This window comes from Vigna unguiculata, chromosome 2 (assembly GCF_037176805.1).
Source record: "Vigna unguiculata cultivar grain cowpea cultivar isolate G323 ecotype 2 chromosome 2, ASM3717680v1, whole genome shotgun sequence".
In the NCBI taxonomy this organism is placed as follows: Eukaryota; Viridiplantae; Streptophyta; class Magnoliopsida; order Fabales; family Fabaceae; genus Vigna; species Vigna unguiculata.
This window is the reverse complement of record NC_140793.1, coordinates 254,051-270,582: the sequence shown is the minus strand read 5'-3', so window position 1 is coordinate 270,582 and position 16,532 is coordinate 254,051. Positions and strand designations below refer to the sequence as shown.

The window sequence follows — 16,532 nt, the reverse complement described above, 5'->3', positions numbered from 1 at the left end:
TTTAAACTTGAAATTTAATTCCTAAACTTATGTGTGACAAGTTATTTGATTTTTAATCTTCACTAAATTTGTATAATATGATACAATTGATGTCTTTATATATGATGACAAAATTATTAATTGTTGAAATTAAGTTTGGGGTTTAACTTTGTTTAATAATAAAACTAAAAAAAGCTTGTTTAAAAATATTTAATAAAAATGTCAATTTTAGTAAGAATATCATCATAAGATTTATACAAAAAACTAAATTAAGTGTCAATTTAAGGAGGGACAATATTTGTTTTATATTTACAAAAAATAGGACTAAATTGAAACTAAAAACAAATATAGGGACCAAATTGAATCATTTTGACACGTGGCACAACTATGGAGTGACACGTGTAAAAAATTAAAACAATCAGTGGTTGAGAGAAGATTATTAAACCTTCAAGATCCAATAATGTGGTGGGAAGAGGATGATCAAACCTTCGAGACCCAATAAAATGACAAAGCCAGAACCAATGAGACATTGATAGTGAAGAAAGAAAAAATAGGATTTTGCTTGTAGAGGAAGAGTAAGGTGACACAGAGGATGAGAGAAAAGTTGGGAGTAAAAAAATTAAGGTTTGAGGCGGCAAAAGATGAGAGAAAAGTTGGGAGTGAAAAAAATAGGTGTTCCTACGGAGAACAAATAAGAGATGTCAAACACAAACGTTACCTTACCTCAATCCACAATCTCCTCAGTAGGCTTACTTCTGGCTGGCATATGCTATCTGTTGGTGTCTCGGCTTGGACCGGTTTGGACCCGAGAGGGGTTACCTGCGGAGAAGACTCCGACGCTCAAGTCAGCAAAGAAGTCTTAAAAAGTCAAATCTCGTGATTAAGGGATTAATGAATGCGTACCTTTAACTGCTGGGGTCCATGCATATTTATAGATTATTAATTATGTCTAGCCACGTCATGGGTTGGGCCCTTGTTTGGGTCGTAGGTGGGCCTGGGCTAGCCCAGGCCCCTTAGCTCGATTATCGTAGGGGCTTTGCTGGTAATGCTATGAGTCTGTCAAGTTCTCACTTAATTTTCTTAAGTTAGTGGCTTGAGCCGATTACTCTTTAGCGGCTTAGGCCAGTTACTCTTATTCGCTCAGCATATATGGTGATTATTTGCGTCCTTGGAGGTTATGTAGACAGATTTTATGGCTATAGTCAGGCTAAGCCGCCTAGGTGTAGTACACCAGTCCCCAGCCTTTGCCGGTGTATCTATAGCGGCAAAGGATGAGAAATGTTGGTGTGTTTTGTTAGGCCGGCTAGGTGTAGTACATTAGGGTTTGAGGCGGCAGAGGATAAGAAAAAAGTTGAGAGTGAAAAAATTAGGATTTGAGACGGCAGAGTATGAGAGAAAAGCTGGGAGTGAAAAATTTAGGGTTTTAGCAAAGGAGATGAATGTTTCTTGTTGAATTTAAAGCATAACAAGGAGATCACACGTGTAAAAACCACACTTTGCCACCTGTTAAGAGTGTTTATACTTCTCACTTTTGGTTAATTTTGTGTATTCTACTTTTTGTGTTTGATATGAAAAAACTTGCATTTTGTACCTGTATTATGTATAGATAGACAAAATAAATTATATAAAATAAAATTTATTTAAATAATAATATTAGTAAATGCATTTGTACAATGGTCAATATTTTACTTATAAAAGATTAAAAATAAAGTTTTTACCTTATATAAGATAAGTATATAATAAATAATAAAGTTACGCTATGTGAACAAATGAAAAGTAATATCTTATATATGAATTTATTTATAACCTAAAAACAAGTGGCCGTTGATATTATTGAAAATGACGGTTTGATTTTCTTTCAAATGTAGAATAAATATTTTATGGAGGAAAGAAAAATAAAATTATTTCATTATGAAACAAATTTTAATCCAGTTAATTACCAATTAATAAAGAACAAACTAATTTTCTCTACAATTCAAAATAATAAAACAGTGTTTCCGTTCTATTTTTTATTTATTTATTAATTTATACAATATTATACACTCACACACAACACACTAGTTTGTGTTTCGCGCCACACAGGTCTTCGTCTTTCCCTTTCTTCTTCTTCTCCTTCTCTCTCTTTCTCTTATACGCTACTCTTTCAGTTCTGCTAGATTTGAAGCTTTCATTTCACCTTTTTAGATTTTAATTGGTTCCATTTTTTAATTTGGTTTTGTTTGTTTCCCCTTATTGTTATTGTTCACTGATTCAAACGTGTTAGTTATGTGCTTTATCCTCTCGTCTTTTCTATCCTACCTTTTTACTCTTTTTCGTCTTTTAGTTTGTAGAATTTATTTTATTGGAGAATTTCCGACAGTGCAATTTTCATTCGGTGTGCATCTTTACATTACAAAAAATTGGGAATATGTGTTTGTATTTATGTTATTGGATTTTTTTTTGGCAATGCAGTGTTCATTTTTTGTAGGAGGGTTCCCTTATTATGCATATCCGTGTTGAATTGGAAGGAATAAAAATTTGGGGAGAGGGAGAGAACATTTTCAATTTTATATTTTTTAAATGGAAATAAGTTACCTTTATTATTTGTTTTGATATTATTTGGAAAGCGTTTTGAAGAGTTCATTGGGCCTATTGGAAATAGTGTTATTACCTTGTAAATTTGTTTAAGCTTATTTCAAAAGTTAAGATCCTTAATTTGTTACAGGAAGCTTCATAGTTAAGCTTATAGTTGTTTTATAAAAGTTATGTTAGGATTAGCTTCTCTGTAGATCCTTTTAGGGAAAAAAATTAAGAAGAAAATGATCAATTTGACTTCTGCATAAGCTAAATTAGCTTATGCACATGTTTAAAAAAAAATAAATAGAGAAACTACAAACACACATATATATGAGAAAAACTCAAATTTGTACATGTATAAGCTAATTTTTCTTTTCATTCTTTTTATCTTTAGAGAGCTTATTGAGAAGTTCGTTCAAACTAGCCTAGAAGATTTTTCGAATAAGTACTAATGAAACAGTTATTCTCTTTGTTTCTTGAAAGTTTGAATAGATGAAATTTGATCATCCATTATCTGCCAATGGCAATTTCAGTGGGTGTGTACAATTAACTGATGAAATTCAATTTTCAATTTAGTTTACCAAATATTTCTTGACAATTGTCCTTCTGTAGAAAATGCATTAGAAGAAAAAGGATCGTGGTCTTATATTGTTTGTACTTTCCTTTAGCACAGCTGGCTCACATGTTTAAACGAACCCATCCATGTTCATTGCTGATTCTCATTCACTTGGTATTTATTTTTATTTTTTTTAATTTAAAAGCGGTTGTTCATCTTGAAAGGTACTGAGTTACAAGCTTCTCAAGCGTGATGGGAACACAAAAATCTAATATGTTTGATACAGCTTACAATTATTTGGTGCCTGAAGATGTCAGTAATCATGCCAATGCCATCTTAACCAATTTTCCTTTTCTGCAATCTGATTTTAACTAACATCCTAATTTATTTTATTTTATTTTCTATTTGTAGCAGGAAATTCTTGACAAACCTTTGCCAACACACTGGGCTCCTTCTATGCAGGTGAAAAATATTTTCCGGTTGGAACCAATTTGTGTTGGTATTTAGATCATGCACACTTGGTGTTTGTCACGTATAAAAAAGCTGACTGTGTACATCTCTTTTAAATAGGCATATAACAATTCTGCGTCTACCCCGATTCCCTTTTTATATCAACACGCAGCTGGTTACATGCCTCTCTATATGTGGCCAAACCAGGTAGTGATATACATAACATTTGCCAATTATGTCAGGTTTCTTTCTTTGCCTATGATAAAGGGACACGTTTCTCATAGGAACTGAGATCCTAGTTAGTTAGGAAAGGGGCCATTTATGAATTGGCGTAGCTAATTATCAGGAAAATTATTGTTTTTGTACTAGAGCAGTTCTGTATTAGAAATTGCATGATGGCAGTTGCGCATAGAAAATAATTGTTGGCAGCTATGTGTTAGGAGTGTATATATGTGTGTGTATATTTGATAGTAGGTTGTGTAATTAGGAAAGGTGTAGTTATTTGCGGTTGGTAGCTATAGAAAAGTCTCTGTAGGAGACCGTAGTCTCTGGGATAGCAAGTGTTTTACTGTATTGTTTGTGTTATTTCAGTGTTCAATACAATATTTTATCAGTTTATGAATGGTGTTCTATCAGTTTCACGTTTCATTTTCACATTCTTTTATGTTTGGCCCAGGCAAACTGCACACTACTTCAATCTGATGTTTTACAGGATCCAATGAAGCTCTCCAGTAAACCTAAAGTATCTGAGGTAATCTTAAATCTTCAATAAATTTTTACAGAGTACATAAAATATTTTATCCGACCATAATTTCTATGAAATTCTAGTTTGCAGTGGGTGTAGGTTTAATAGAATGTGTACTCACATTCTTGTAGGGTTAAACTTAATTTTTTTCCCTCTTACAGCAATTTCCATGTTGATCAAGTGTATCTGTTCATATATTTGCTGATGCATACAGTACAACTTCTTTTTCATTTCGGTCAGGATGCTGTACTGGCCTTTTCAGAAATAGTACACAGGACTTTTGGCGAGCAAAACCTAAATTCAATAAAAAAATGTGCTAGAAACTTACAACCTAAAAGTTTAATACCTAAGGAATCAAGAGGAGATGGAAGCAATTCTTCGATACTGAAAAACAAGGATAGAGTGTTGTGCAGGTACATTTTGTTCTGGGACTATTTTTATTATATTTGTCCAAACCTAAATAAAATATAAAATATTATTTGTGCCACAGTGAAGCATATGGAAACAAGGGATCACTACATGAAGACCATGACACTGCTAATGTATGACGTCCTATTTTTTAAATTTTTTTTTTTATTGAGGTATATTTATATGTCTGAGGAATGCAATATGTGTTCTATTACTGCTACTTTATAGAGCACTTGAAAACTGGTAACTTAGTAAAGCTTAAAGATGAACTTTTTTATTGTGTGTAGTTCAAGATGCTTAGAATCTTTGGCTGAGAAGGACTGATGACATCCTTTATGTTGCAGGATTTTCCTTCAACTAAGGAGCAATACTGTAATTTGATGCTTGAAAATGGTATATTTTAAGACCATAATTTTTTCTCTTGGTTATTTGAACAATGGAAATTAATGCTTTATTATCTGATATTTCAAAACAAGGAAAATGCATAGAAGGTGATCAGTATATTTTCTTAATGAAATTCATATTAATTCTTAGAATCTGGCTTTTTGACCCAACACGACTTCACAATTAACTTGTAAGGTGAGGACGGCTTAATCCCTATTATAAATAATGCTTTGATCATATCATTAGGTGATGTGGGACTAAACACATTCCATACCCAGCACAATAAAGGTGCTGGAGGAGATTGCAATGAAGGAAGCCCAAAGAAATTGTAACTAAGGCAGTTTTCCAATACTAACAGTCCTTCTTCCCATTACTCTGCAGCAAGTTCAACGCAACCAAATCAGGGTTTGGAGACGGGCCTAGATGCAATTGGCACTAACACTGAACTTGTGAAGTTGGTATGCCAAAGTTATATTGATTTTACAGTCTGTTTGATTAACTTTTATTTGTTAGATTAGCAAAAAGCAAGAACAATCAATTTACTAATATAAATTGAAAGATCCCTTTTAAATTATTATGCTGAAGATATATGCATATATAAAAAGGTTTTGTTGATGTAATTGTGCTTTTTGTATCTTAAACTACATATTCAATGTTGAAATATATTATAAGCAAAACCAAAAGAAAGAAAAGGTTATACGGATCAACTCCTTCTATTTTTCTCTTCTGTATAAGCTATTTATAATTAACAAAGTACCAAACATGACTGTAGAGTTAAAATGGAAACGTAATGTTGATTGTCAGTAAACACAAAATGATATTATCTTTAACAGCCCCCTAAACAAGTGCCCTTTCAGCGTGAAGCATAGACAATTCGTAGGCTGATTCTACCATGTGATGAAATACTAATTTTTTTAGAGGAATGTGGGTGAAAGGGTTCAACTCTTGGCTACTTGATCGGAAGATATCATCATGTCTAGGATAAAACTCAAGCTTTTAGACAAAGCCACATGAATGATTTTTCCCTCTAAGATTGATATTCCACACTTCATTCCTGTCAGTTGAGCCTTTCACGTGAAATACTATTTCCGTATTATTATTAGCATTCTAGCTGCAAATGTGTATGTGTTTAATTCTTGGCCATGTTACTGTGTCTACTATTTCATACAGAGGTGGCTTTCTTTTGACAGGAAAAGGATGAAATAAGAAGAGAAAGAAAAAGACAGTCGAATAGGGAATCGGCTAGGAGATCAAGGATGCGGAAAGAGGTACATACATACTACTAAAGTATTGTGGATTTTTATGATTCAAAATAAATTATGGAGACATGGATAAATTAGAAATTTTATATCTGTCCTGATTTGTTGGATCAAGGTAAGGGTAACAAATATGAATCAGATCATATTTATTGTTTAGCAATATCTCTACTATTTTCTTTTTGTAATTTGTAGGAGATTTGTTTCCGGTTAATGTGTGTTTTATTTTTCTTATTTGTAGCAGATTTGATCTGCTTAATTACAAGTTGTATCTTTTGTTGTTGGGATCAATTAAATAAGAGAATATTTAATTACAGAATTTGTGGATCTATTGTTGCTATATCTCTAGAATTACAGAAAAGTATGAAATTGTTCTGTGAATTCAACAATAATTGAAAAGGTAAAATGAAGTTTCTGGTTCATTTCCTATGTTAGTAACTTAAGGATTGCTGGGAAGTTTTTCGTCTAATCTCTTTGTGCCCTTTTCTTTTACATTCCCTAAATAAATTAGTATATTTTGTAATGATCTAAGCATGATTAAATAATCGAAATTAAATACAATAATTGTTTAATTTAATCAATTTCTCCTAATCTTTATTCCTACTTCACGTCTTCATCTAGTTTCTTTTTTGTTTTGTTATTTTACTTGTGCATAGTTGTCAAATTTGTGTGAACTAATAAATTCGTGTACTTTTATGATTCCACGTAGAATAAAACAAGTTAACTTTCTATCAAACTCTTTGGGATAAAGCCTGTAAATTTTGCAAACTCATTGAAAATTTGTATAAGCTCCCGAGTCAAGAAGTGAGTCAATAAATTTCAAATCAATTGTAATTTCTGCTTATCATGACTGAAAGAAAATGAGCCCTTCTAAAAAAACTTTAATAACTTATGCTTTTCTGAATTTATATATAACTAGGTGTTTTATGTAGTTTGATCATATTTATTACTGATAAACTATTACACTTTATTATTATGATTTTATATTTTCTTTTATCTTGAAATTGAAATGTTAAATTATTAGTAATGTTAATAACAGTATTTTGTTGAATTATTTCTTCTATTATGTTAACTCTTCCGAGTTTGAGTCAACTCTACGGATGTAGTTTATGGAAGCTTACAAGTTTATGTAAACTCTTGACAAAATTACAAAAAAAGAACCCACATGCCTATACAAGATTCATAGATTATTTTGTATTTTTACAACCACCCACTTGTTAAAACGTGGGACAGAACTCTTCCAAACAATATTTCTGAGCTTTCTAAAAGCAAAATCATATCTTTAATACAGAAGTAGCAATTTTTTACTTGTGCTTTTAACTGACTTTTATTACTTTTTTGTGAAATAGTAGTGGTTTCTTTCTGGAAACCCTTACTGTTTTCTTGAAGTTTGTATTCAATTTCATCTTTTCCATTTTGGCAGAGGGAATGTGAAGAGTTACATAAAAAAATGGAAATTCTTAAGGATGAAAACTCCGTGCTCACACAAAGGCTCAAGAGTCTTTCTGAGGAATGTCTGGAAATCTGCAATGAAAATGATGCGATAGAGGTCCATCACTTAAACTTCATCGCCTATTTGTTGAATTATTTACCGTTCATTCAAATGTAGTATTTAGGTCCTTTAAAAGACAGTGGTCCTTGTTTAGTTATAATATCCAAAGCCAATGAGATAGGCCTAACATTACATTCCTAACTCATTTAAAGGCAATGAATCTGAGTAATTTTCACTTATTTGGTTCTTTCAAAACTCGTTTCGTTATTATGAATGCGGGACTTTATGACTTGTGAATTTCCAATATTCTTTTCCCACCGTTTGACTTACCATTAGTATGCTCCCAGTCCAGCGGGAGCTATTTGATTATTCCCAAGATTACAAACCAAGAATTAAGTCTTGTCTAATGCTTTCTCAATATGGTTAAGCACCAAGCAATGTCTCCAAATCTCTATCTAGCTAAACCATTATCTCTAATATCATTTATAAACCCAAAAGCCAAAAAGATGTCCATCAAGGGGCTAAGAGAGAAACCAAGATATATCTTGTCTAAAAGCCTTGTATGATGATAAGTCTGTATTTTTATCTTACTCACAGGGTCTTCACCTAACCTCTGCAATTTTAAAAGGCCAGTTTTCTTGCATTATGGTCGTGCTCTTTCTCGTGACTCTGGCTGAATTTGCCCTCGTGATGATGCCCTCATTCAGTTGGTTTCTTAGATAATAATTATTTAATCACCAGCATTTGATGATGATTTACAAGTTAATTATGAGTCTTGAATTGATGATCATGTTGGTATATTATTATTATTATTATTATTATGCATTTTTTTTCCAAGATTACTAATTTGTTTGTGATATGGTGAAACAGGAAGAGCTGGTTAAAATGTATGGAACAGAATCAATATCATATCTGTTGGCCATGAAGCCACGCTGACTCTGTTACTGGTTAAGGATCATTACAATTGATCAAAGTATATTGTTTTATTTTTTTTATTAGGGCAAGTTTTGAGTTGTGACCCTGCCTTTCTACTTGGCTTAAGGAAGTAAGTATGCGAAAAATAGGGATTTCTATAATAACAACACATTTAAGGTGGAATAAGGTATCAAAATTCTTGAATTAACTTCGTCTAAATTTGTTGTTAAATAAGCTAAACCACCCTAACTATTTAATTTTGCTTTTTATTTAATGTATATTTTAGGTTTTGTGTCACACATTTTTAAGTTGGTCTTTATACATTTTTTTTAAATCAATCTTTATACATTGACTGATTTGGTTTGTATCGTCACCAATTTCTACGCCTATAGTACATTTTATTTTGTTTTTCATAATTGAATACTATAGATGCAAACGTTACATGTTTACTCCTGCTGTCATGTTAACTTGAGTCATGAGTGAAATGTCTGTAAATTTGATTTTCATATTTAAACAATTCTATAAAGTTGGAGGCGTTTCATTCTCACAACTCGTTCACCTTCAATTTTTTTTTTCTTTACTCCAACCTACATTAGCCACCTAGTCAAATAATTGAAATTAAAGTAAATTTTGGCAATTGGTAATAGTATGCTACGTAGTTTATTTCTTAATTTTAGCATATAAACCTCTGAGGCTCTGATTAAAGTAATGCTTATTACCTAAAACAACTAAAACCAAGGAGTATGAGTTTAGTGGATGACAATGATCTTAAAGAATATGACAAACTAAAGTTTGAATTCTCTCTTGAAAGAGGTGTATGTAACTGAAGCATGTCTGTTGTTATTTGTATCACACCTAACCAATTCAACCAAATAATAATAATAAACGATCACCATATCTACACGCGAAGTAGTTCAGGTAATCGGCCTAGGCTGGCCTAAGCCTAACCGGCCTGAATCAATAACCTAAGACGCTAAAAGGAACAACCAGCCTAGGATGACATATGAGCAATGGCAGCATAAGCTGCTAAAGGGGTAATCGGCTTACATCGTCCACCCTAAGATACTTGACGAAATCAAAGCACTCCTGAAATTCAGTAAGCCCACAACAGTCGAGACTAAGGGCCTGGCTAAGGCCTAGGCCCACCTATGGCCCAAACCAGGGCCCAACCCATGGAATGGGCAAACATAATTAATAATACATGGACCCCACGAATTTTGAGAGCCTTCACTGACATAAGCTTCGGAGTTCCTTCTGCAGGTAACCCCTCTTGGGTCCAAGTCGATATATGCCAAATGGGAAGAGGCCAACCAAGGAGATAGCGGACTATATGGGTAAGGTGGCACTTGTGTCTAATTGATCTTATTTGTTCTATGCAGGAACATTATCCATTTTATAAATAATGATAGAAATATTTACGGGCAATTAATTCTCAAAATTATTGAGGAGAATGGGGAACAAAGATATTAGGAGTATAAATTAATATCATTAAGAAAATATGATTTTTGATTTACATTCACCTTAGATTGATAAAGTTGGCCAAAACATTAACTTGTGAACAAGCAATAAAACAAGGAATAATTTTGATAAGAATATTCTTAACTTATCTGAAATTAAGTATTGATGTAAGAGATTGACATGTTATGATTTTCATGTCTCAAAATAAAATAATGACAATCTATTTTAGTGTGTTTGATTTGTTTTTGGAATATTGAATTTGCAATAATTTTAATAATACGGTATTGTCAACATACGAAGTGTTGGATTTGTTTGAGAAAATTTAAGTTCAATGAAAATGAAAATACAACATAGCCAAATTATTTTACAAGGCATGAAAATACTATGATTTAGTAGGTGATTTAGATATTTGCGCTTACTTATTACTTTTCCGATAGATTAAGAAGGAGCTAAGAAGCATGTGTCTAGTGACCAATCACTTGGTATAAGGACAGGTGACAGAATTAGTGTCACTATAAGCAATCAATTTAAGATTTGTCTTGGTAGGAAAGAACAAACTTCATTGAGAGATTCCTTTCGAATAATAAATTATTTGATGAATTGTTGTCAATCCTAAATGACGAAGATAATGCATAAATTTATCACTTGCTGAACAAAAAATGATATGCCAGGTCGTATACACAAACACTACAAAGTTTTTCCTACACCTATGAGACACTTAATAAAAAACATATTTTTAATTTTTTTGTTATTCTTCTCAAATAGTTTTATATTTTAAAATAAAAATATGATATAATTAGTGTTAGATGAGTGTTTACTACAATAAAATATGAGGTTTGTTTATCACCATCCAATGGTCAAATACTTAATGCTACCTACAACAAGTTGTTGATATAATAAATGATCGGACAAAAGATCACCCTTTCTGATATTTAACATTTACTTCAAGATAAGTTGATAAGTGTCCATCAAATTACTTGTAATTTTTATTGAAGTTTTTGGATGGACGCTTGCTTGATTAAAGTCTCTTCAATAAAACATTGAAGAGAATTATCTATAACTGAGTGATCAATGAACAAAGAAGAGTCATATTCACTCAAATAAAGAAGAATTCACCGATAGTGGAATAAAACTTTTCAAACCATGTTTTGAGAGTTTGGTTCAAACCACATAAGGAGTGTTTAGAGTTTGCACACTAGTCTTACAACATGCTTGTTGTATTCTTTTTTTTTTTCTGTTGAGTTCGGCATTCTTACTAATGAAATATGAAAAGATCCATGATCGATAAAGAAATGAAATTATCTAAGGAAGCTTACTAAAGTTGTAATATGTGACATGCTAGACTAGGTCATACAAATTTAAATTCTATTAGAAGAATAATGCTTTTTAATCTTATTCCTAAATCTTCTTTTGATTTGAAGAAAAAAATGTGAAATATGTGTTCAATCAAACAACCAAGAAAACCTTTACATAAATGCATGAAAAAGGAAATTAATTTACTTGAATTGATACATAGTGATGTATGTGGTAGTAATGATGTTTTGACACGTGGTGGTAAAAGATATTTTATTACTTTTATTGATGATTTATCTAAATATTTTTATGTGCATTTAATAAACCACAAACATGATTTTTTTGAAAAATTCAAAATATATAAATCTGAGGTAGAAAATCAATTAGAAAGAAAAATTAAGATCGTTCATTCTGATAGAGTGGGTGAATATATGTCTTTAGAAATGAGTGTTTTTTGTGAAACTCATGGAATTATTCACGAAATAACACCTCCATATAGTCCTCAATCTAATGGTGTTGCTGAAGGAAAAAGAGAACTTTGCTTCATATGGTGAATGTTATTCTTACAAGTTTGGGTTTGCCTAAAACTATGTGGAGTGAAGATTTATATTTTGATTGTTATACTCTTAATAGAATTCTTTATAAAGATTTGAGTTAAGGAAGAAAAGAGAACATTTTTTTAAACTATTTTAAAGTGTGGAGGTGTGTTGCAAAGGTTAATATACAACCTAATAAGAAAATAAAAATAGGAGTTAAAACAGTTTATTGTGTTTTTATTGGTTACTATTTGCATAATACTACTTATAGATTTTTGGTTATTAATTCTGAAGTGAATGAAATCTCTAATAATACTATTATGGAATCTAAAGATGCATTTTCTTTGAAAATGTTTTTCCTTTAAAAGATAAATTGAGTAAAATTGTTTATGATACCTCTAATTTTTGTTTGCCTTCTGGTGGTAATGTTATTTGTGATGATTCTAGTTCTGCTTTTCCTTCAAGTGAAAATGCTAATAAAATTATTAATATTAAAATAAATAGCTAGAAAAATTACTATTAATATTATTACAATTATTGTTATTATTAAATTTATTAATATTATTAGTAGTAGTAAAATTATTAGTGAGAATTGTAATAATGCATTTCAGGTTGGATATTTCGAAATACATTTTTATATTTTGGAATATACAATCGGGAAATTATCTTTGGATCCAAGAGTATATTTCAGATAGTATTTCCGGAATGATTTGTAACAAACATATTCTAAAATGCTTATTTTGAAATATCTTTCCGGATCCGGTAACACATTCCAGATTGATCAATCTGAAACTTATTGGAAACCCTAAATAAACTTGCACCCACCCCATACCAGCGACACCACAAACGACACAAAAATGAAAGCATAACCCATACCTCTTTTCAATCAATGAAGAAGCTTCTGTGGATGTTCTACCACTTAAAAAGTTTCAATGGTGAACCAAGGGAGTGAAGAAAAAGTCAAAGAAGGTTGAGAATGAATGGAGATGAAGAAAGGTTTAAGGGTAGACTAAGAGGAAAGAATAGGAAGTGAAGGCATATAATATTTTATTAACAAATCTATAAGGATAAAATGGGCATTTTAATTTAGGGGGTGTAGGAAGATTAAAGTCCTATGATAAGAGTAAAAGGTGGTTAGTCCTAAAAGCAAACCCGTGCCACCCCACCAACATATTATTACTTAATTGTGATTTTTATAAATATTAAAGATAAAATAATATAAGTATGTTTATATAGAACAAATCTATATAGGGGATGTCAAAGTGAGTCAATTTAACTCAACAAGCTGGCTCACCACAGGTAAAAATAAGTTAACTCAACTTGACTCACTTTTTGATGAGCCATAGATTTTGTAACCCGATTTTACCTACCATAGGTGGTTATTGAGTCAGTGGGTTAACCCACTTAAGGGTGATCCTTGTTGCTAGCTCTCCACTTTTGTCCAATCAACTTCTCCAATTGAGTAAGTTGCTTTCCTACCTTTTTCTAATGGTCAAATATTCTTCCCGTTGTATGTGATTCATTCCAGCTCGCAAGTAATTTCTGAGTCTGGTGGAGCTCTTAGTGCGAAATGGATGAAAGCTCCATGAAGTAGACGTGATCCATGGAAGGGAGTGGAAGCAAGTTTTTAAGGCTCTTGCTAAGCATTGGTTTGGACTGAGGTGTTTGAAGGTTTAGCTTAAGACAAAGCTAAGGGAAGGTGGCTAGAGGAGATGATTCAATCCTCTAGCAAAGGAGACTCTCAAATGCAATAGGGTGGAGTACTCTCAACACTATGCTTCTATTGCAAAATTCAAGACTGTCTACAAATGAGTGAAATTTTGGCTTTTATATGAAGCCATTTACACATGAGAAAGGAGAGCCATTGGATGGAGTGGGCCTTGATCTTGGCCCTTAGATTAAGCTTGGAGAAGGAGGCTTGATCTTGGCCATTGGATGATGCTTTGGAAAATGAGGAAGCATTCCTAACCCTTGGATGCTTTGGATCCATGAGGTGTAGGAAGAAGTGTTGACTTCCACTTAGTCCATCTTGGCTCTTTTGATAGCTCATGGCCAAATCTTCTATCGGGCTTAGTCAAGCTCAATTTTATCAATTGAACTACTCATTGTTTGACTTATTATTCTAGAAAGCAAAGCCTAAACAATGGGCCAATATTATTGCTATTCTATTACTCTTTGAGACACCTCTTCAAATCTTCACATCTTCTTTGGCCCATGTGAAGAGTATGAGAAGCCCATGTGGGTTTGGGCCATCTTGAATGAAGCCTAATTGGATCTTTTTGAGCATGCTCCTTGTTATTGGGCATCTTGATGGGCTTGGGCTTGAAGGTGCATGTGGGCCATGTATTGGGCCTTAAGCATGATTTGGGCCTAGGCGTTGACCTAAGCTATAAGCCTTGTTGGGATCACATCAGAGTCGTCTTTGTGAGTCTCTACTGATCAATGGTTTTAATAGTATGCTCTGATCATGTTTGTGTTGTTCCTAGGTTAAGTTTGTGCATCCTGTTAGATTGAAGGAGTTTTGCTACTCTTTTAGCTATCTAAGTTATCTAACAAGTAAGGGAAGCTAATTACACTATGAGTTATAGTGATTTATTCACTCAACGAGCCATTTTGTCACTGAGCGAGTGGACATTTGGGCACTTTTCTCCTAGCGAGTGAATGATTTCACTGACCGAATACATCAGAATCTAGAAGTCATTTTCTATGCAAAAACTTTGGTGCTTTGTGGTAAATGTGGATTATTGCCTAGGAAATTATTGATATATGAGATGTAATTGATATTGTTTATATGAGGTTGAGTTTAGATTGGTTAATGCTAATTCAAGGAAGATTAGTAGTGACTTATAGTAGTGTTGCATTGTTGTAGGAATTCCGTTGGAAGTTATCCTGACACTCTAATAACTATCCAATTCTCAAGTAGAGAAGGATAGGGAATGTGTTAGGAGGAGCATGAGGTCCTAGTCTAGGGGCTTTACCTTGGCCAAAGGCATTAACGGACTAACTTTGTGTGTGGTAGAGTAAAACCCTTTGTCTATGGCTCTATAGAGCATTAGATTCCACCACAAGTACACAACTTACCAGGGTCCAATATCAATGCATGTATCTGGATAATTGAGTCATACTTTTAGCGCTTTGTATGAAATAGGATGATTGGTCATGTATGATTTAATTGATTGTATTCTTTAATGATTAAATTGTTTTATACATTAGCTTACCTTTTTTTTCTATGACTTGTTTGTCTTGTCTTGTTTTCTTTTTGCAATGATCATCTGATTGGTGTGAACAAATGAATAAGTTTAGCTAAACTAGTTAAAGATGAAGAAGATGCAGCAGTATAGATGGTTTTTAGGACCCTTATGTATATCTTTTTGAAAAACTCCAAATCTTTAGATTGTCATGTATAAACTTGTATTTTAGTTTATCTTTTGGATGATTGTAATATGATAAATACATCTCGTAACACCGTAGGAGGATATAACTTGATAAAGCTAATTTTATATAAAATAAGGAATCCAATAACTTATATGGTTCCCAAGCGCGGGAAAAATTTTAAGACTTATACCGCATAAAATAAAAATACTCCTCAAAGGCCTTATTATACTACATATATCAAAAGCTAAAGAAAAGAAAATTACAAAAAGTTTGAAAATAAGTCTTAAAGCAATCCCCATAACTAGTCCTGCTCCATCGCTACGCATCATCGTCCTCACCTAGATTTACGTCTTTTCCCGTGTGACAAGTCACACGATCATCGCCAAACACAAACAGAAAGGGTGAGTTGAAATAAACAATCATACATAAATAATGATAATTACAACTAACCAAAGTAACTTAGCCATTTTATTATTCGTAGATTCCTTGTACCATATCACCCCAATCTCATAACCTATATGAGAAGAATGCACACCCAACAATGGTCTTAGGGAATTTTGTGCTTCCACGAACCTGCCCGCTCGTTGTCCAACCCTACGAACCTCCCCGCTTGTAGTCCAACTCTACGAACCTCCCCACTCGTAGTCTAACACATGTGAACACCTACTATGAACCTCTTCGCTCATAACAGCCTCAAACGTGAGCACGAAACATACGAACCTCCTCACTCTTATCCCCACACAAGAGTACAACCAATACAGACCTCCCCGCACATATTAATCATGTGTTTTCACTTCCATTACGAACCTCCTCGCTCATAATTTATTCAAGCATATCCCAGACCAAACCATCACAACCCTCCATGCAAAATCCTTCACAAAAAGCCTATGCCCTTGCACTATCGCCTGACGCAGCCTAAGCGTCACTAGGCGAAAATATGTTGCACACCACCTGGCGGTACATACACGCCCTCAAGCGCCAAGTGCTCTAGGGACCTCTCTGTTTGTAGCTCTCGCCTGGCGATACCATCCTCACTATCAGGCATTACACCAGTAAAACGAATTCTACTTGTTTAAGTACTGTACAATGATTTCTAACACACCAAGGCATCACATTCACACATCCAGGA

At 33.0% G+C, this 16,532-nt stretch overlaps 1 protein-coding gene across 5 annotated transcripts; it reads left to right on the top strand.

Moving 5' to 3' along the window:
• The first annotated feature begins 2,029 nt into the window (after window positions 1-2,029).
• Window positions 2,030-8,990, top strand: LOC114173207 (G-box-binding factor 1-like). Of its 5 annotated transcripts, none has more exons than XM_028057465.2 (12): window positions 2,030-2,061; window positions 3,316-3,403; window positions 3,503-3,553; window positions 3,662-3,748; window positions 4,218-4,292; window positions 4,527-4,699; window positions 4,777-4,828; window positions 5,039-5,087; window positions 5,460-5,536; window positions 6,269-6,346; window positions 7,758-7,883; window positions 8,697-8,990. In XM_028057465.2, the coding sequence occupies exons 2-12, from the start codon at window positions 3,344-3,346 to the stop codon at window positions 8,760-8,762; spliced, it is 894 nt and encodes a 297-aa protein (XP_027913266.1). In that variant the 5' UTR covers window positions 2,030-2,061; window positions 3,316-3,343; the 3' UTR covers window positions 8,763-8,990. The 5 variants fall into 5 exon arrangements, with proteins under 5 accessions (XP_027913266.1, XP_027913269.1, XP_085525799.1 ...); XM_085669673.1 differs by having other exon boundaries at window positions 2,032-2,061; window positions 3,506-3,553; XM_028057468.2 differs by lacking the exon at window positions 3,662-3,748.
• Window positions 8,991-16,532: the final 7,542 nt, after the last annotated feature.